The following is a 20,348-nucleotide window of genomic DNA, read 5'->3' on the forward strand; positions in this document are numbered from 1 at the left end:
ATATTACATTTTCAGTGTACCGCTGGAAGCGTTTGCAAGAAAACATGTGCAGGCGACGAACTTGACTGCTACATACTGGATGACAACGGCTTCATCATACTATCTGAAGACGTATCTCAGACTGGAAGATTCTTCGGCCAAGTAGATGGCACTATAATGGATTCGTTGGTTCAAGACAAAATCTACAAGAAAGTGACAGTACACGACCATCAAGGAAGGTGTCCGGACTCTAGGAATCAATACAACGCTGATGGGAATAAGATAACTCCAATGAAACCTTTATCATGGCTTGGGGGATATTTAACACGGCTTTTGGCTATGTGGTATCCTTTGTGGCAAACTTCCTACGCTCACCCATACACTGAAGATGAACCTGGTAAGTGTAACAAAACTAGCCAACATTTCTGTTATTAATTTACATTAAACGTTATTAATTGCTCGAATATGTTCAACTGAATTGGAACATTAAACACATATAACACAAATTTTACTGATTGAATTTATTAATTCGCCATTAATTAGTAATTGAAACAATATTATATATTTTTTGTTCAATGTTCATAACACTTATTTCACCCTACACAGAATACGAAGACTACGAAGGCGAAGACGACGCGGACCGCGACCGTGGAATGTACGAGATCATTATCGACGGGGTGGGTGACGTCACGCACGAGCCGAGCCCGCCGCCGGCCCACGCGCCGCGCGAGCCGCCCCGCGAGGCCGTGCGCTCTGCGGCTGTGCGACCGTGCGATACTAGCGCTGAGCTGTTTACACTACAGTCTACGAGGTTGAATGCCGCACAACCGCTGAAGGGGAAACTGACGAATTGTCATAATTCTGGATGTGAGAGGTTGGTGGTGTATATTTTTAATTTTCACTTGAAATGAAGTTTGTATCCAGTTTGCTATAGGTATATCGTTTATGGAAGTAAAGAATGTTACAAACTCCTCGTTACTACAAGATATTCGAGTACTGAAGAAATTTCAAAAGATGCAACCTGTTGTTGTTGTATGTTTCCAAAAACCTTAAGTAATGCACCTTCATGCTTTTTCTCAATCCTTTCAATATGTTGTCTTCTGTGTACAGGACATTCTTCATACAATTACGACATTCTTCATTCCAATATTACCGGTACATACGTGTATTTAAAAATGTGTAAATCAAAAGCTCATTCAAAATTTCTCCCCAGACCGTTCAGCGTGCAAAAGATCCCGCACAGCAACTTAATCCTGCTCGTGGTGGACACGCTATGCCCGTGCGGCGCCAAGCGGCTGGACGTGCGCGCGCGGGAGGCGCCGCCGCGCGCCGCGTGCCGCCGGCCCCCGCGCGCCACGCACCGCCGCAGACCCCGATCCTGCGTGTCCTACCACCCCGAGGTAAATTATACCTTAGTGAAGTGTGAATAGGATTGGTTTTAGATCAATTTTGTTTTACAGTCGACGCGTAACACGTATAAAACAAAGTCGCTTTATCTGTCCCTATGTATGCTCATACTTTATAACTACGCAACGGATTGATGCAGTTTTTTTTTGTGTTGGAAGGTTTTAGTATATAATTTATTAGGCTTTTGACAAAGTGGGTGAAACCGCGGGCGGAAAGCTACAAGTACCTATATGATTTTGCACAAATAAATTCGCTTATTTGAATTAGCTAGATTTCTTTACCAGTATGAATTCATTTTATAACATTGTCCAGGAGATCGAGATCCAGTCATGCGGAGGCGCCGGCGGGCTGCGCGCTGTGCACGCCCTACCGGCGCTGGCGCTTGCGCTGCTGGCGCGGCTCGCCACGTGACTGCACTAGCCGCCCGCCCCCGACCGCACTAGCTTTCCATAAACCATATCGAATTTCATATCAACCCTATAGTCTTATCTGGATCGTTAATTTCCGAACGGAAAGCTTTGCGCGTCGATATTACGTTGTGTTCGAATCGCGTGATGTGATCTATGAACTGTTGCGCTCGTCGATGGGCGACGGGATACGTATCCGCTCAGACGAGTGCCGCCGTCGGTCTACGAAATGTTTAAGAGTTTTGATCAATTTTATCGACTGAAGTTTTGGTCCGACCAAGTGAACTTTTGATCTTGTCTAGAGACAGGATTATTTGTATTAGGATAAGATACGGTTTAAAGATTTTCCCTCTCTGTTCGGTTCACTCATATTGTATGTAACTACGATGCATTCGCGTGAATAAATAGGTAGATAACGAATAACTTGTTAAATTCGATTAAAGATATTACTTGGAGATCTTATAAATTATAGATAATGTTAATAGGTGATAAATGATTTAACATGAAGTACTAACTGTTTTAGAAAAATTTACCTATGTTAAATTTATTCTTCATATCAGTCATCCAAACTTATTGAAAAATATACAGAAATTTATTAAAAAACAATTTTGTTTATAGAGATTTATTTTGTGTGCCTAAAGTAATTAAAATTGTTGCTGTAAGTGACATCGCATTATTATCGATCGATCAATTTAATATATATGTATATGTGTATTAATAATAATCGATATTGTTCATTAGGCATTTATTAAGTGTCGAAGGTGTACTAAATTCAAGTACTTTATGTACTACGTTACTCGATGTCCTTGCAGTAAGATTCATAAGTAGTTGCTAGGAATTTTCACGCCTAATCTTTGAATAATTAAATAATTGAGAGCGTTAGTAATCTCATATTTTATTGTAAATATTTACTATTTTGATGGCCTATGAAAAACGAGTGTCGCTGATTTTAAACTATGGCATTGAAAACACGAGAGCAATTACAAAATTTTATGCATCGACCTGTGTGTTACAGGTCGATGCATAAAATTTTGTAATTGCTTTTGGGGGTGTTGCGAAAAATATTGTAGTCTCCATATTGTCATTACTGTGAACCGTTTACAATAATTTTTCCATAGTAATACGGTTTACAATATAATATTTCTCAAGTATCAAGACGTATAAAACAATTTCCTTCTTGTCAGCTACGTATGGTATATTTATGAATGCACTTTATTACTGTTAAAATATTTATTATAAATGTGGTCCTTTAAAGGGTGCGTATATATTAGTATTAATTGCTCTTTACACTGTCGTGAAACGATATATTTTTTATTTTATATGATTATTTATTCTCCATTTCATGGATTACAAAAAAGTGAATTGTTTCATTTTATTAAATTGTAACAGATGTATAGAAAATTTCAAATTATTTCTATTTATATTTAAATCAATAAAAACTTCAGTTGAATAAGTTTAAACAGGTCCTAATAAGTCACTCTTAAATATAGGAATTTTACATATTTATCGATAACTACGTCATCGGGCTTGCTCTTGTCCGTTTTTCTTATAATAAATGTAAATGACCGCAAAGCTCTGAAATAGTACAAAATAAATAGTATTTCTCGCATTGTGTGCCAAAACGCAGCAGTTTGTATTTTGGATGTTTGATGTTTCATGTTACCCGAGTGAGATCACGTGATGGGACAAAAGCAAGCTCCTAGTGGGACTGATTGACTATACGTGTTGCTACCAACAAGGGATTGGATGAGAATGTAAGGTTTTTGAGGGACTGGTGGAAGTAATTTGTAAGCATCTCCATAAACTGACACGGAATCGATTCTTGTTACTAAATGATTTCCGTTGATGTATTGAGAGTTTTCTTAAAATTTCGCAAACTTTGGGAAAACTCTAACACATCTTTCCATCACAGAACATATATTACAGTTATAAATCAGTATACTATAATCGTTTTGCAACGCGACACTAAGTCGTAAGATAATATTAAGTACATTAATATTCTAAGATATTTGTCAGTGGTTCCATGGTCGTTTGTAATCAAACTGTTGTATCCGTACGTATTTACAGAGTTGTTGAAGAATGCTTTTGAAATATTGTACATTTTGTATAAACTATACAGTAAGGAGTCGATATAATGATGTAATCGTTTCTACCGGTGAGTGTTGAACGACTAATGTATTGAAAGTGCTTCTTGTAAGCGTCGAGTCTTCCATAGCAGTCGTGAGGCGTATTTACTCTTAACTAAGTATTAAAATGATAATAATAGTGTATACTTTTTAGTATAGGTGGCGCTCGCGATGCGTGCATACCTCGAATTGCACTTCGCGGGTTTTAGTTAATATAGACACAAAGGATATACCTCGTTTAGTTACGCAAATAATAGCTAGACAGTTAGTGTTCTTTTCGCGTTTATTTCGTGGACATATCAAATCAGGCACCAAATGATACTATAGCGTAAGCGGTTTTTTGTATATTTTCGATTGTGATCTTGTATAACGCGATTTTAAGGAGGCCTCGATCAATATAGAATAATTTCAAAATCAATACCCGCCATAGTAGCTTTATATATCGTCATAGTGTAAGTAGAGAAATTAAAAAAATGATAGAGTAAAACTCATTTATTTAGCCGCCAGTTGTTTTGCGAAGAGACGTTGAAGGAGGTCTTCTTAAAATATTTTATTAAGGTTTGTAATCGCGTAAGTTTTATGTAAGGAGGTAATTTTACGCCATTCACTACAGTGTTACACTTTTCTAAACGTATCCGTTTGTTTTATCCCTTTAACTATAACTATAATCATGCCCTCGTTAACGCTTCTAGAATTTAGATAATATTCGAAATTTATAAGTAAATTGGAAATTTGTGAGTCGAGTTTTGATGTCGCTGTGTCAACGTTTATTTGTTCTCATATTAGTTGATGGTAAGTGATATAGTTGTTGTATATTTGGGCACGGCCGACTGTGAACATGGTTCTCTAGTGTAATTCTAGTCAAATATTGTTCTTTTTGTTACTTGCCAGTTCATGCTATAGATAAACCGTAATTACAATAAAGTTCTCTTATAACATTGTGGAATTTGTGTTTGTTGTTTTATTCCTTTCCAGACAAAACAAAACTATCGACTCAATGAATGAATCCTGTTTCAGTACTTAACTTTATTTCCCAACTAGCTTCCGCCCGCGACTCCGTCCGCGCGGATGTCGGTCTTCGCGTGGATGGTTTATTTCTCCATTTTGAGTAACTCTGACAATGACATCTTATAAATATCTATTGGACCCAAATACGGCTAGGCCTATAATAATACGCAACGTGTTCGCGGTTCTACAGAACAACGTCTATGGATAAAACTGAAAAATTAAGATTAATTTTTTTTCTACGTATTTTTCCAGGATAAAAAGTATCCTATTTTACGCCCAGGATAATAAGGTATAATTATACCAAGTTTCATCGAAATCGAACCGGTAGTTTTCACGTGATGTCTTCACATACAGACAGACAGACAGACAGACAGACAAAAAATTTTTTAATCACATATTTGGGTTTGGTATCGATCCAGTAACACCCCCTGCTATTTATTTTTTCAATATTTTCAATGTACAGAAATGACCCTTCTACAGATTTATTATATGTATAGATAAGAACAATTTTTTACAACATTATAACTTAAATTATAAAGATTTTTAATTTGTTAGATTTATCTCCACTTGGATTATGATAATAAAAGTTGAAAATATGATAAAATTACTTAACTACTCGGTCGAAGTCGGAGGTAAAATATTTCCCGATGGAAACGCACAGACTATCATAATCTACCTAAAACTATTGCACCAATCAAACCATCACTACCCTACAAACCCTTATTACTACAAATAAAAAGCAAACTATGTATAAAATAACGTATATTACCATACATTAACTACATATATAAACTGGCGGCGAACACAATGTCCCTCTTCAACATTTTGATCGCTTCACTGAACTTATTCTCCAAGTCTGTGTTACCAATGTTCTTGGCCGCTTGACACAACTGCCGTAACACTTCTTCCAGACGCCGCATACAACGGATTATTGATCCTGGAAAATTATATAGTTGCTTAATGCTTTAGGAATAACGTTATAAAATAAAAGTTGAATTAAGCTGCAACTTTTGAAGGTTGTAATTAGATCCGACTAGACTTTTTTATAAAGTATTACAGTTAGTCTAGCCAGTGAAAATCATTTTTTTTTAATTAGAATAGAAATAACATTAATGAGCTATATAAACAATTTGAAAACAAGCGTTAATATTTAAATACGTACTTTCAATTGGATAAATTAAATAAAATCCTTTCTAACACATAAAAAACAATAATCCAGTCTGTAGGTATTTATGCTCTACAAAAGGTGGCGTAGAAAATGTTTTGAAACGATATTGTTTAGGTATGAAAGGTTAATCAAAATCCAAGTTTTCGACCTTGAAGACCCAGGCGCTAGCCGCCATCTTGAATTAAAGGTGCTAAAATTAGGTATATTTTAAATAACTTCTCAATTGTTTACTAAATCACAAAAGTGTCTATGAGGGGTTCAAAGAAGACAAAATTACCTACATTTTTTTCATACATGATTATTCTGTAAGTCTTAAAGGTAAAAAGTTACAAGCGACGGAAATAATAATATTTACAGAAATCATATAATTTTAATTTTGTTTAAAAATTGTACAGCTATCATTTTTTAATTCTCTTTGATGGCCCGGGCTGGTTAATGGTGGCTTCTTCATTATCGTCGCTGAAATTTTCTGTTTCATTGTCTGTATTTTTAGTTTCCAACCATGAAATTTCGTCATCATGACCAGAAGAAATCGAAGACGCTGGAGCACGCTTTCTAGTAACTTTTTACGGAGGGGACATGGATAAGGAATCCTTAGAAGATATCCGATATGAACGATTCGTAAAGTTATCAATAAAAAGTAAATTTAATCGACGAAATTTCATGGTTGGAAACTAAAAATACAGACAATGAAACAGAAAATTTCAGCGACGATAATGAAGAAGCCACCATTAACCAGCCCGGGCCATCAAAAAGAATAAAAAAAGATTGCTGCACAATTTTTAAACAAAATTAAAATTATATGATTTCTGTAAATATTATTATTTCCGTCGCTTGTAACTTTTTACCTTTAAGACTTACAGAATAATCATGTATCAAAAAAATGTAGGTAATTTTGTCTTCTTTGAACCCCTCATAGACACTTTTGTGATTTAGTAAACAATTGAGAAGTTATTTAAAATATTCCTAATTTTAGCACCTTTAATTCAAGATGGCGGCTAGCGCCTGGGTCCGTCAAGGTCGAAAACTTGGATTTTGATTAACCTTTCATACCTAAACAATATTGTTTCAAAACATTTTCTACGCCACCTTTTGTAGAGCAGAGGCCTTTACATTTCCCCACAGACTGGACTACAATGTATCGGTTAATTATTTTTGAGACAACAGACATTGATTAAGAGGGGGCATAAAGCAAAATAACCAATCTTCTATTAGATGATATGTGTAATATTCAAGACCAAATCTAAAAAATAAAATATATATCAAACTAGATGATATGTTCAACGATTCTGTTTAATCAAAAACATAAAATATTAAAATTTTCTCGATAAAAAAAAATCACCAAGTTAGCTCTAATTTTCACACTTTTACGTTTTCTACTTGACATGGTAAAGGTGCGTATAAATTAAGCGCGGCAGCCGCGCGAGCCAATGTTCGACCAGAGTTGACGTTCATTTGCTGCGCGAGCCAATATGTAGATATATTTTAAGTTGAACGTAGTTGCCGCGCGCGGCAGGCGATCCATCACGAACATCTCCTCTGTAGGACGCCAAAAGTGTAGTCATTTTCTTTTTCAAGTCAGGAATAGGTATATCCATTTTCTTACTGATTTCTACCCACGCATCATACCGCAGCGATTTATTGTGGTATTGGGAGGATTTGCTGTTCCACAAAAATTCATTAGCGCCATACAATTGTATTAGTAAACGGCATTTTTCTTTGTCCATTTTTACGTATACGCCGCGCGAGCCGAATCACCAAAACTACAAACCGTCCACACGGCGCGCGAGCGAACGGCTGAAGCTCCTTTGATGCGGTCTCAAAAACCGACAGCGAGCGGATCGCCCCGCGGCACGTTCGAGCGCGGCAATGTTCGCGTCGCCGCGCGCGGCGATCCCGTCTACATAGTGCGCGGCCGCCGCGCGCGCCAATGTTCGATGGTTTGCCGCGCTTAATTTATACGCGGCTTAATACTTATTATGATTTTTTTTTCATAAACAATTATATTAAAACATTTGCAAGATATTTGTCAGAGCATTTTGTGTAATAACTTTTAGTTTTGGTTTTATCTGCGATAATTAAATGTATTCATTACACTTATTTAACGAAACATACCCTCAAAAACGTCAGTCATCTTGCATATCTGCAGGAAGGACGCGCCCTTGGCCCACGCGAGCACCACGTCCATGAGCGTGCACTTGAACTTGCCCACGTACTCGTCTTCATCGAGCGCCATCTTAGCGTCTATTGATACCTTTGCTATGCGACGCGCGTATTCCTGGAACAATTTGTGTTTCTTCTTAAAAAATATTGTTATATACTCATTTCAACAATTATTTCACGAGTAGAAAGCTTCAGTATTGGACAACATAATAATTTTAAATAACTTATTAAATATGCTTACCTTAACAACTACTACGAGTTCTCGTCACACAAAACAGCTCACTAGCGACGCGCTCTGTTGAGCTAAATTGAACCATAACCACTACACAATAAAGTCCGTTTTACATTATCACTGACATGTAGCTATTTAAGTTCTCCACGCAACTCCTTCCCAGTATACGACGCTTGTGTATAGTTCTCATCACACACAAAACAGCTCACTAGCGGCGCGCTCCATTAAGCTAAATTGAACCATAAGTACTACATAATAAGGTCCATTTTACACTAACCTGTAACTGTCTTAGTACACCACGCAACTCCTCCCCAGTAGAGGACGGTTGTGTAGAATTTTCATCGCACACGAAACAGCTCACGAGCGAAGCGCTCTGTTCCGGTGTGAGGTTGTTAAACACACCGTTGAATATCAACTCGGTCAGTAGTAATTCGTCAGCACTGCGTAAAATAAAAATAGAGATTATTATTATAATATTAAAGTACATTTTATAAACCTTGCTTTCTTGATTCTCACTTTTAATCTACTAATAAATATTTATTTAATAATTTAAAGTTGTTTTATTTTGTCAGAAACATAATGTTAAAAAAGCTAAACAGTATTCTCAAATATTATCATACAGTTTTACATCTATACCATTTCTAGATCAGCTGTAAGTCGTAACTCGAAGTGTATAATAATACACCAGTATTTTTTTTAAATAGCAAACAAGTACATAATTTTTACTAATATAATTTCCAACGTTAATATAGGAACTACATGCATCAATATTATTAAAAGATACATTCTTATTCTCCTACATTCCTCACTTATACAAATAATATACCTAGACAAATAAAATTTCCAAAGTACCTGCTCAACTCGCAAGCGATCCGTCCCTTCATCTCAATAACATCAGCCATAGTACAATATCCCATTCGACGAAGCACACGTTTCCGTTTCTTCAATTCGTCCATTTGTAAAATACTCTTTGCTTTATGTAACTCCTGTTTCACTTGTTTCAGATCTTCGTACATTTCTTGCTTCTTTTCGTATGCGCTTGTTAGCGCTGCACGGTTCTTGTCTTTGTGTAGTGGGTGGGCGTATAATCTTAATAAAATTAAGATGATTGTCAATTAAACACAGAGCATATTATCTTTTTCTCAAAACATTTTTTAGTTTGTCATTGGTTCAACATATTGAAGGAAATTTTTTTGAAGTGAAACTTCTTTAGGCGCGTTGAGTAAAATTTCAAGGTCGCGTCATGGCAATACCATCACGTCATAGAGTAAGGCGACGATTTAGGTATCTTTGATGCTTGCCAAAGAAGTTTCACTTCTACACGTGTGCTCGGCACACGTAACTCTTTAATTTAAATTATTGATTGTCAAAATATTAAAAACAGAATATCATAAATTTTAAGTTACTTAGTTTGAAATAAACTTTTAAAAAATCTGATTTAAAGCCACGCATTAGAACTAAAGCATTTTACATACCTGTCTTCAAAAATTTTTATTTTATCCACACATTCTTTAAATACGGAATCCTCAATTTTCATATCTTTTATAGGGTTCAACAGCGGCGGGCCTTCAGGGAAGCGTTTTTTCACTTCATTTATTGTTTTTAAAACCGATTTACGGCTGTCGGATGGTCGCAAGTCTTTAGGATAGTACACACGAAGCGAACTTATTTGATATATTAGCGTGTGCAAAACTGGAACTACTTCCACATCTCCAGACTGCAATAAATATTTTTAAGTTGAAAGTCTGCTAAATATAAGTGTGTTCTTTTTTCTACCATTAATTTTAATGGACTTTTTTCAATCTTTATGTTAATCAAGACTCAAATTATATCTTACATCAGATAAAAATACCGTGGAATAATAATTTATGTTTTAAACTAATACAGAATGCATTGAGAAAAAATAATACGTCAAATAAAACAGATATAACAAACTGTTATATTTTATTACCCTTAAAGGCTTTTTTTGGCTTAGTAAAAAAAAGTTCACAAATTGCGCCTTAATGCTATACAAATAAAGTTCACATTACCTCACCCGGCGGGCACGGAACATTGCTCTCCGGTTCATCGCCCTTCCCTTTCTTAACATGCAGCAATATATCCACAAGTATTACTGTGTCTGCAGTTAGAGGATTCTCATCTTGTCCTTTCTTGCCTTTGCCCGTTTTATGCCGGAAATTCACTATTATACCCCAGTCGTATTCATACTTTTCTGTTTTTATCTAGAAAAATTATAATGCATTACATTCATGAAAAATTGGTTTTGTTCAGGTAAATATAAAAAATGCTAGCTGACAAATGAAACAATATTGTTCTATAGGAAGAAGATAAGCCAAACATATCTTAAGCACCTTTATATTATATAGAGATATAAATAATATAATATGATTGTAAAAGCTTTTCGGGTCTTGTCTTCTCAAGCAGTATCCATTATTCAGGTTTTTATGAGAATTCTTTACTTTTCGGCTTTTATATTGATTATAAGTATAATAACAAGTTTTACCTTAACAAGTCGTCCAGGCTGCAGGAAAGGTTTAAGATACTCCGGTCGCGTAATAAAAGATCTAAACTGTGCTCCCAATAGGTCTAGTTGCGAACGAATATTACAATACGATGCGATTGAGGTCTCTTCGTCTATGCTTAGCGCGTCGTATTCTTTTTGTTTCGCTTTTACCTCTGAAAGTTATATTTTGATATTCATAATATGTTGAAAAGAGTTTTAAGTTTTGATAAGTTAGTTTGTTCAAAGTGTCAAAAATAAAATATTTCAATTTTTTTAAACATGTGTTTCATTCTTTTACATTTACTTCTAATAAAGCTATTTAATTATTATTCATATTGCAAAATTGTCATTGCACTTACTATCTATGAGATCTGGAATGGCAGCTTGATTTTGGAATTGATAGAAACTTCTCTCCAACATGTATTCTGGATTAATTTCTTCTACACGTAATAAATTCAATACCTAAAAAAATAATTATAAGTTTTAGGTTTAAAAACTATTTTTATTTTATTATAAACAAATATTTATTGTGACTGTTACTTTATGCTTGTTCATAATCTATCATTGAATGTTTTCTTAAAAATTAGGAGGAAAGAGATGTAGTCTGATTTATTCAACTTTTCTCTTATAAAGAGAGGAATTACTAGAAAAATTGGTAAAAATCTCACCATATTATACGTGAGATGGAAAGCTGAATTAATAGGATCGGCTTTGCCCTGCACCATGCCTTTCACAGTAGCGGGGGCTACTTTCTGGTCAATCATAAGTATCACGATACCCTTGTCGTCGAGACCTCGCCGACCCGCACGACCCGACATTTGGATGTATTCGCCTGATGTGATCTAAAAGTTAAAAAAATTGTACTCTTGGTTTTTAATATACATTTTTTGAAGTGAAACATCTTTAGGCGCGTTGAGAGTAAAATTTCAGGGTCGCGTCATGGCAATACTGTCACGTCATGGAGTTAGGCGACGATATTGGTATCTTTGAATCTTGCCAAAGGAGTTTCACTTCTGACACGTGTGCTCGGTACACACGCACTTTTTTTTAGGATATCACTCAGATTCGCTATGTTTGCGTCTTAAAAAAGAAAATACTAATAAAAATAAAGATATTGAATTTTAAAATCCTAATTTGTCGCTCAAAAGCGTATTTTGTTTAATCTAAGGCATTAAAAATAATAAAAATCACATAATATACTTACGAATCGGAAATCTCTACCGTCGAATTTTTGGCAACTCGTAAACACAACAGTTCTTGCCGGCATGTTGAGACCCATAGCAAAGGTCTCTGTAGCAAAAAGAGCCTGTAAAACATATTCTTTATTATTATAATTGTTACTCATTGATATATGGATTAAAGCTACTTTTTAAATTTTATTAAAGTATAATATTAAAAATAAAATAAACTGAAAACTGTCTTTAGATGCTATGCTAATGTGAATTATGTTAGCCAAAAGTTTTACTTAGTTAACAATCTATTAAGGTGTAATTTTATTATCTATGTAATATCAAATATAAAAAATGTTGTGTGGTTTTATGAAACCACGGTAAAAGTGAAACTTTCCGAACACTGCTTTATACCTACTCGGCAGCCGTCCGTCACGCGACATGCGCTACACAGACCAAAAAGTTTGAGACGATGTAATAAAAGTTTCACTTTAATAATATCAAATTAATAAGAAAACATTTACACACATGTTATTCAACGAACCTTTATAAGCCCCAAACCGAAGAGAATCTCAATGGTTTCCTTAAGTATGGGCAGTAGACCACCATGATGTATACCGATACCGCGTCTCAATAACGGAATTACATTTTCGACTTGCGGCAATTTACGGTCCTCCTCTGTTAATACGTCCATAGCGTTGTTGAACACTTCATCAACTAATTTCTTTTCTTCAACTGCAATTAATATTATAATTATGTTAAGCATTAGTTTTAAATTTTAATACATAATAAATTAAATAAATAAACCTTGAGTTACAATAAGTATAAAAGTGTAAATGAACCTTTATACCGATTAGAACCTATTATATGTTTGTTGTTCTTAAGTAAAAAATTTAAACAAAAAAAAATGTTTTCAAAAAATTACATAAAACAACATATTTTACAGCATTCTTTCGCAAAATAAACCATACTCACTGGTATTAAAGTCCAATTTCGCCATTTGCATAGCATACAGCTCACAATCCTTCTTACTAAAACTGAATATGATAACAGGTGCGAAATTTCTTTCCATAATCATCTTAACGATGTTGAAAATGTTCGTATTATTGTTTCCTTTGGGCCCGCCTCGACGCCCGCGTTGGTCACCTTTACCTGCGTCACCTGCATTGCTTAGTACAGCCATTGCTGTGTTAAAATTATCCTCTTTGAACTGACCCTGAAAATTAGTAATGATGTTAAAATTACAGCCAAATAATGAGAGTGGAGTAAAGTAAAAAAAAGTTAAGGTTTTATTAATGTCTGAATTGATTAGTAATGAGTTACATTAGTCTTTACAACAATATTTTCTACATAAATTTGTCTGTATCTGGCAGCTGGCTTAATAAAATAAAACATGAAGAACAGGTTCTGATTTTATATAAATATCTGCCACTTGGCCATAACCACTTTTTTCACAAAAAATTAAAAAAAAAAACATTTTGTATGAAACCTTCCTCGAAAAATAATAATATCTAACACTTTAACCACACTTACCTTCTCATCAACAACAAGATGTATCCCATCACCCCCCGCTGGGAAGATATAATGCTGCAGGGGCGTGGGCCTATACTCCGTGTACACCACGTGGCATGGTTGCGAGTGCAAACGGCACACCCACTCGGCGAACTGCCGCGCGTTCGGGATAGTAGCGGAGAGAAACACATAGTGCACGTTGTCGGGGAGAAGGATTAGTGTTTCTGAACGAAAATCGGATTGTTTTTCTTATAATTGTGTAGGTTATGGTAGAAATGAAGATAGTGATGGAGAAAATCATATTGGCAACAGTTGATTTAAGAAATTTTGGTAAAAAATTCTACAATATTTCCTTGACACATCATTATTTCATTTTTAAAAATTTAATCTGTAAGGTATTGCAATGACATAAAATATAATTTACAGCTATAAATTACAAATTGGCAAAATTTAATACCCTACAGTGCCACTTAACTAACCAGGTGACAATAACTGGAACTACTAAAACTACGAACTAAAATCGACATCAGCGACACTGTCACCGGGTCAGAGAAGTTTGTGGCACTATAAGTGATACACAGGTCACAACAAGTGACATAAAGTTAAATAAAGAAGAATAAAATAATTTTTTAGTGTCGTTATATCAAAAAAATGAAATACAAGAGAATAAAAACCAATTAAATATGTATTACCTTCCCACACCACTCCTCTTTCTTTATCTCTCATGTAGTGGATTTCGTCAAACACAACCCATCCCACCTCTCTCATGATTTCTGATCCTCTATATAACATATTCCTTAGAATCTATGAACAAAAACGTTATAAACAAGTTAAAGGTAAGGAAAAAAGATGCTACATAATATTGTTAGACATAACTTTTGATTTAATATTTTTGTGGATGAATAGTTGTCATTATTTCATGTCTGAACATGCTTAGCTGTCGAATAGCTGTAGCTGTGTAGAATCGCAGTACATTCTTATTACATTTCAAACTAATGTTTAACCTGGCCTCACGTGTTATTTCTTATACATAATATATTATTTAAACCATGCAATCATGAATTTTTACCAATACTATTTCAATATTAGACATAAGATAAATTAATGATATTATATTTTATATTTTATAGTTTTCTAGCACTCAAATGCTTTAGAAATTTTCAAAGAATAGAAAAAATTTAATGTTATGGCACAGAATACATAATAGTAGCTAAACGCTACAGAACGGACACTCTCCGCCTCCCGCCAAAATTAAACTTACCTCACCCCCGCGCGATCAGACATAAAATGGGCCATATTTTTCTGCAAGGACGATACGCAACGAAGATTGACAACATTAATCAAATTGACTTAAAGTAATTTTATTATTTTGGATTTGTGATTATCGTTTTTCGTAGAAAATGGTTAGATATTGTGCTGTTTACGGATGTATTTCATCAGAAAAACGCGAATTTTTTTTTACGCTAGTCACAAATGTGCCAACCATAAAGCGTTAACACACACATTTGCAGTCTCTACAGTGTGACTGTCAAAACGATCATTTTGTATGGAGTGTCCGGGGTGTGGTTATGGTCCGTCCGTATATTCGTCCACACATTCAACATTGATCTATCGAGAGGGGCGCGCCATTTAGCTACTCGAAGGAAATTACTTTCATTTAATTCCATCAAGCTGGCTGGGCGCGAGCCTTCGAGCTGTCAGTTCTGCGGTCCACACTTAGATTTTTACTCGACTTCAAGTAAAACTATAGAGTAATAACTATAGTGAGAACTGGCCATAAACGGAATGTGATTGAACATTTTTCACTGACCCTGACCTTCGAGCCACCTGACTTTTATTATTTTCTTATAATAATATTAATGTGAATTTACCTCAGTTGTCATAATAAGACATGAAGCTGATGGATTGATCGTCACATCACCAGTTATCAAACCAACATCATGGAACTCTTCAGAAAACTCTCTGTATTTCTGATTTGAAAGTGCTTTGATTGGTGTGGTATATATTACTCTTTGTTTTTTCTTAAGTGACAAAGCAATAGCATACCTATAAGGAAAGAATAAGAGGAATGATGTAATTTTGACTATAAATATAAAATTTATAAATTTAACAGAAACCTAATTTAAATTCTACATTTTTTGCATATTATATCTAAAGTTTGCAATTGAGAAAATAAAATTAGACTCTCAATCCTTAGACTTTAATAATAAATCAATAATAATATGTTATTTTAGCCACTAAAACTCATTATAATCAATATCAGTAAATAATAATACTTACTCTGCAACAACAGTCTTTCCTGCTGATGTGTGAGCTGATACAAGCACTGATTGCAAATTATCTATACACATGATTGCTTCCTTTTGAAAGGGATCCAATATAAAACTATATTGCTTAGCCGGTTCTGATGATATAGGTACTAACGGTGTATACTCATGATTTGGAGGAATTGCCACCTCATGGGTACATCCTTCATGGGTTTCCAATGTGTGTATAACAATACGTGAGTTAGCTAGATCTAACCTAGAATGGAAATAATATATTAAAATTTAAAATATATACCTACCAACATTTCGAGTACTATTATATTGCTACCAATAGTACGTAGAAATTTATAAACGGTTAAACTTACTTTAAGTCCCCAATTGATTCAATTTCTTCTTCATCTGTTTTGATTTTTTTATTATCTTCTGGCTTTATTTCTGTATCTGCATATTCAACTTCTTCGTGCGGTCTTTTCTTGGCTGGCGTTTGTTCTTCTTTAATATTCCTGTAGTTCGAAGTATAATTAAGTTATATATTTGTAGAGAACAAGAAATCAAAACAAAGGTTAGAAAATACTTACGGTTTATCATTTTCAAGATTGGGTAACTGAATAGCGACTTCACTTGAAGATGGATCTTCGAAACAGTCAAATAAATTATTTAAATCTGCCATATTTATGAATATTCGGTCATATTCTTATACTAATAGACGAAAACAGCGTGGTATGCTTGAATTCACCATAAACCCATACGATATGCATACGATTTTAATATTCTACCACCAAAAACGCGTTGTAGTATAGTTTGACACGTGACAGATGTGAAATGTGAATTGACATTTGACATGAAAGTTGAAACTTGACGGTGAGTGCTGCCAGTAACAAAAAATATTAAATCTGGTGTCTTTTGACAACATCTAGATTTAGCTTCTAGAAATATCTAGAAAGTAAGTAATAATTTAAAATAAAATAACTGGTAATAGCGTATAATTTATTCTTCAAACATGTCTTTAAATGTTTATTATTTATCAAATCATTACTAAAGGCACGTAGGAAGGTACCTGATCTATGAATTTTGTGAAATACAAACATTTTAGTGAGGTGCGTAATAATGTACCTAATATGCCTCGAGCACAGAATACTTAATAAACTAACACTAACGCTAGAATACCTTGAGTCTACTGAGCAGTGAGCATCTCAAGCAGCAAGCTGTTCTCTCAAATTCTCAATTTAACGGCTGTGTCTCTACTCTCTGTAGTAAATATAGTCTATGAATCCTTGACAGAATTATTATGTCAAATATGACAGATGGTTTTTATTGTTACAAAAATAAACAATTCCTGTAAATTGCACGGAAACCTCTATTGATTTTTAAAAATTATGTTATTTGACGACGTTTGACGAAACAAGATAAAAACTATATTTATTATTGCGTATAAAATAAGGGCTAAACTTATCTGCTATGACCATGTCTGAGAATTTTATAGATAATTCAGAAAATAGTACCGGACGTGTTCGTAAATATTTTTTAGCATTTATTTACCTATATTGTAAAGTATTTTGAAAAATACACATCATTCTTATATAGAACGTCTAAATTTCAGGTATCAAGGCCAACATTAGCGCAGCTAAAAGCTGTTGTAAACTTCATTGAACAATATCCAGAGTTAGCTCAAAGAAAGCTTCAATGTAGAATAAGCAATGAAAAATTTCAACAATTATGGGCAAATCTTTCTAATATAGCAAATTCTATGGACGGTACCCGTAAAACGATTCGTGGTTGGATAAAAGTAATTCTTTACTTTACAAAAACATTTATAATTTGGCTTAAAATCTTAATTGATACATTTTTGGTGTATATAATAATAGTGATTGTATTTTTATAGTTTTGGTCTGATAAACGAAGGAGCGTAACATTAAAAAATCGACAAATAAATCAAGGAAAGGTGCAAGAGAGGCTAACAGCGCTAGAACAGAAAATTCTCAAATTGTGCACAGGTGTAAAAGCTAGTAAGTTTATAAAATGACCTAACATTCGATATTTGAAGAAAAACAAAATATTGATTTGGTTATAAAATTGAAGAATATTTCTACAATTTAGAGTGTGTGAATTTATCAATGTTTAATTCATTAATTATTGAATTCAAGCTCAAAGTATATCAAATATTATTAGCTGTGTAATTTATACATAAGCGGCAAATACTCTTGTAAAATTTAACAGTTTAATATACCAACAAATACCTACATATACCTAATCTTAATTTTGATTATATCAATAAGAGCAATTGCCATTATAATTATTTATATTTTATATTTATATTTAGACTAGTTCAATATAATATTGTAGACTTATATAATATTATCTATATTGTAAATCATTTGACTAGCTGTTTCATTGAATGGCTAATTAAGCATATTTTATAGGACACATATTCACATGGTGAACACACATCGAATTGCCAAGCCAATTAGCTATAACATATAGTCACATAGTTTTATATTTTCATGTAATATTTTCTTGTAGAGAAAAATAAAGAAATGAAACAAGAACCTTGTAATGGAGATGAAAGCTCAATGGATGGTGATTATCTAAAGAATGGTGATCTACCTAATGGGGATGTCAACAAGCTGCTTCCAACTGAATGTGATGAAAGGAATTTTAATATTATGGATACAATGGTTTGCTCAATTTAAAATATTCTATAAAACTATTCTGATTTCTGCAAAATTCTTTGTATTAAATATTTAATTACGCACAAGCTCATGCATAGTTATTGTGATAAAAAATACATAATAATATTTGCCTATTTGCAAAGCCAAACAAAACATAAAAATTGTGTTATTAAAATACAATAAAGACTAATTTAGCGAAAGGCTGAATCGAAAGCCAGAATTTATAAAAAAAATAAAGTACTAATTTTCTTACAGATAGAAGCAATGAGCAAACAGGCGATGGCTGTATCACAAATGGCGCAAGCTTCTCTTGCTCATTCAAAAGCAATGGAACAAATAGCTGAAGCATCACACAAGCAAGTAAGATGACATGTCACTATCATTACTGCACTCATTATTTAAATATCATTTAAATCAAAGCATTTGATAGATTAATGCTGATGACAAGGGCTTCATGGTAAAATTAATTTTAATTAATTCCAAAAAAAATAACCTGCAATATACCTACCATTAATCTATACTAATATTGTAAAGCTGAAGAGTTTGTTTGTTTGTTTGTTTGTTTGAACGCGCTAATCTCGGGAACTACTGGTCTGATTTGAAAAATTCTTTCGGTGTTAGATAGCCCATTTATCGAGGAAGGTTATAGGCTATATATCATCACGCTACGACCAACAGGGGTGGAGCCACGAGGGTGAAACCGCGCGGAGCAGCTAGTCAAATGTGACAGGAAACTTTATTCTTTGTCAATTTTTTTTTCTATTACAGTGCAAGCATTGTGCCACATAAGATATTAAATAAACTTTTATTTATATGTACTTACAGGCTCTGGCCGTGGACAGACTTGCTACAACATTTGAGAGTATCTGTGGATCTGCTTATGAAGTGAGGAATGCTATAATGGGAATAAACTACACTATAAAGGGATGTTACTCAGCAAATGCTCAAAATAGACAGAACTCTAATCTTTTCAGTTAGTCCATTGTGTCCTGAGTAATGAGTATTACAAGTATGCATGTAATTGAAAAAATATGAATTGGTCTTTATTTTAAATATTTATTAGGTTTTTTTACTTATTATAGACTGAAAGCATTCTCAAAAGTATTATTAGGATAAGTTTTACTATTATATTTTACTTTATTTACAATAATAATAATTGTAAAAAAATAACAAAGTTGCCCTTCTATGTCAAAATTCACACATACCCGTATTTACGGGCCGTACTATTATTTAAAAGTACGAATATACTGTATACTTAACTGTATAATTAATAGAATTATACAAGGTAAACATCACAAATATATACATTTTTTAACTACATTTATTTCGTGTAATTGTGAATAAAATATTTACTGGAATCGCTAATTTTTGTTTATAAATCCCTTTGTTAGGGTTCCGTAGCCAAAATGGCAAAAACGGAACCCTTATAGTTTCGTCATGTCCGTCTGTCCGTCTGTCCGTCTGTCCGTCTGTCACAGCCGATTTACTCGGAAACTATAAGTACTACAGTGATGAAATTTGATGGGAATATGTGTTGTATGAACCGCTACAAAAATATGACACTAAATAGTAAAAAAAAGAATTGGGGGTGGGGCCCCCCATACATGTAACTGAGGGATGAAATTTTTTTTTTCGATGTACATACCCGTGTGGGGTATCAATGGAAAGGTCTTTTAAAATGATATAAAGTTTTCTAAAAAACATTTTTCTTAAAGTGAACGGTTTTTGAGATATCAGC

At 33.9% G+C, this 20,348-nt stretch overlaps 3 protein-coding genes across 3 annotated transcripts in view; 2 read left to right on the forward strand and 1 right to left on the reverse strand.

The window, feature by feature from the left end:
- The window catches only part of stol (voltage-dependent calcium channel subunit stolid), a 58,543-nt gene extending 55,745 nt beyond the window's left edge, over window positions 1-2,798 (forward strand). The window contains exons 21-24 of the mRNA XM_090103041.1: window positions 16-376; window positions 586-853; window positions 1,193-1,379; window positions 1,699-2,798. Coding sequence (XP_089959167.1) covers window positions 16-376; window positions 586-853; window positions 1,193-1,379; window positions 1,699-1,797 — 915 coding nt within the window. The 3' untranslated portion in view covers window positions 1,798-2,798. The remainder of the gene's footprint in view (window positions 1-15; window positions 377-585; window positions 854-1,192; window positions 1,380-1,698) is intronic.
- Window positions 2,799-5,672: 2,874 nt separating this feature from the next.
- Window positions 5,673-16,728, reverse strand: Mtr4 (exosome RNA helicase Mtr4). Its single transcript, XM_090103042.1, has 18 exons — window positions 16,520-16,728; window positions 16,307-16,444; window positions 15,955-16,197; window positions 15,546-15,720; window positions 14,367-14,478; window positions 13,696-13,898; window positions 13,138-13,378; window positions 12,707-12,897; window positions 12,198-12,299; window positions 11,662-11,835; window positions 11,353-11,455; window positions 10,994-11,166; window positions 10,521-10,712; window positions 9,966-10,207; window positions 9,343-9,579; window positions 8,768-8,930; window positions 8,211-8,373; window positions 5,673-5,864 (listed from the first exon to the last, which is right to left on the reverse strand). The coding sequence occupies exons 1-18, from the start codon at window positions 16,609-16,611 to the stop codon at window positions 5,707-5,709; spliced, it is 3,102 nt and encodes a 1,033-aa protein (XP_089959168.1). The 5' UTR covers window positions 16,612-16,728; the 3' UTR covers window positions 5,673-5,706.
- A 607-nt stretch (window positions 16,729-17,335) lies between these two features.
- Window positions 17,336-19,851, forward strand: LOC149907927 (uncharacterized). Its single transcript, XM_090103044.1, has 6 exons — window positions 17,336-17,450; window positions 17,542-17,727; window positions 17,824-17,947; window positions 18,462-18,616; window positions 18,866-18,970; window positions 19,436-19,851. Exons 1-6 carry the CDS (start codon window positions 17,400-17,402, stop codon window positions 19,586-19,588), a joined length of 774 nt encoding a protein of 257 aa, XP_089959170.1. The 5' UTR covers window positions 17,336-17,399; the 3' UTR covers window positions 19,589-19,851.
- The last annotated feature ends 497 nt before the right edge of the window (window positions 19,852-20,348 follow it).

The sequence above is a fragment of the Colias eurytheme genome, chromosome 6, assembly GCF_061535395.1.
Source record: "Colias eurytheme isolate Ceu_HAF_F1 chromosome 6, ilColEury1 Martin Lab GWU primary, whole genome shotgun sequence".
Taxonomy (NCBI): domain Eukaryota; kingdom Metazoa; phylum Arthropoda; class Insecta; order Lepidoptera; family Pieridae; genus Colias; species Colias eurytheme.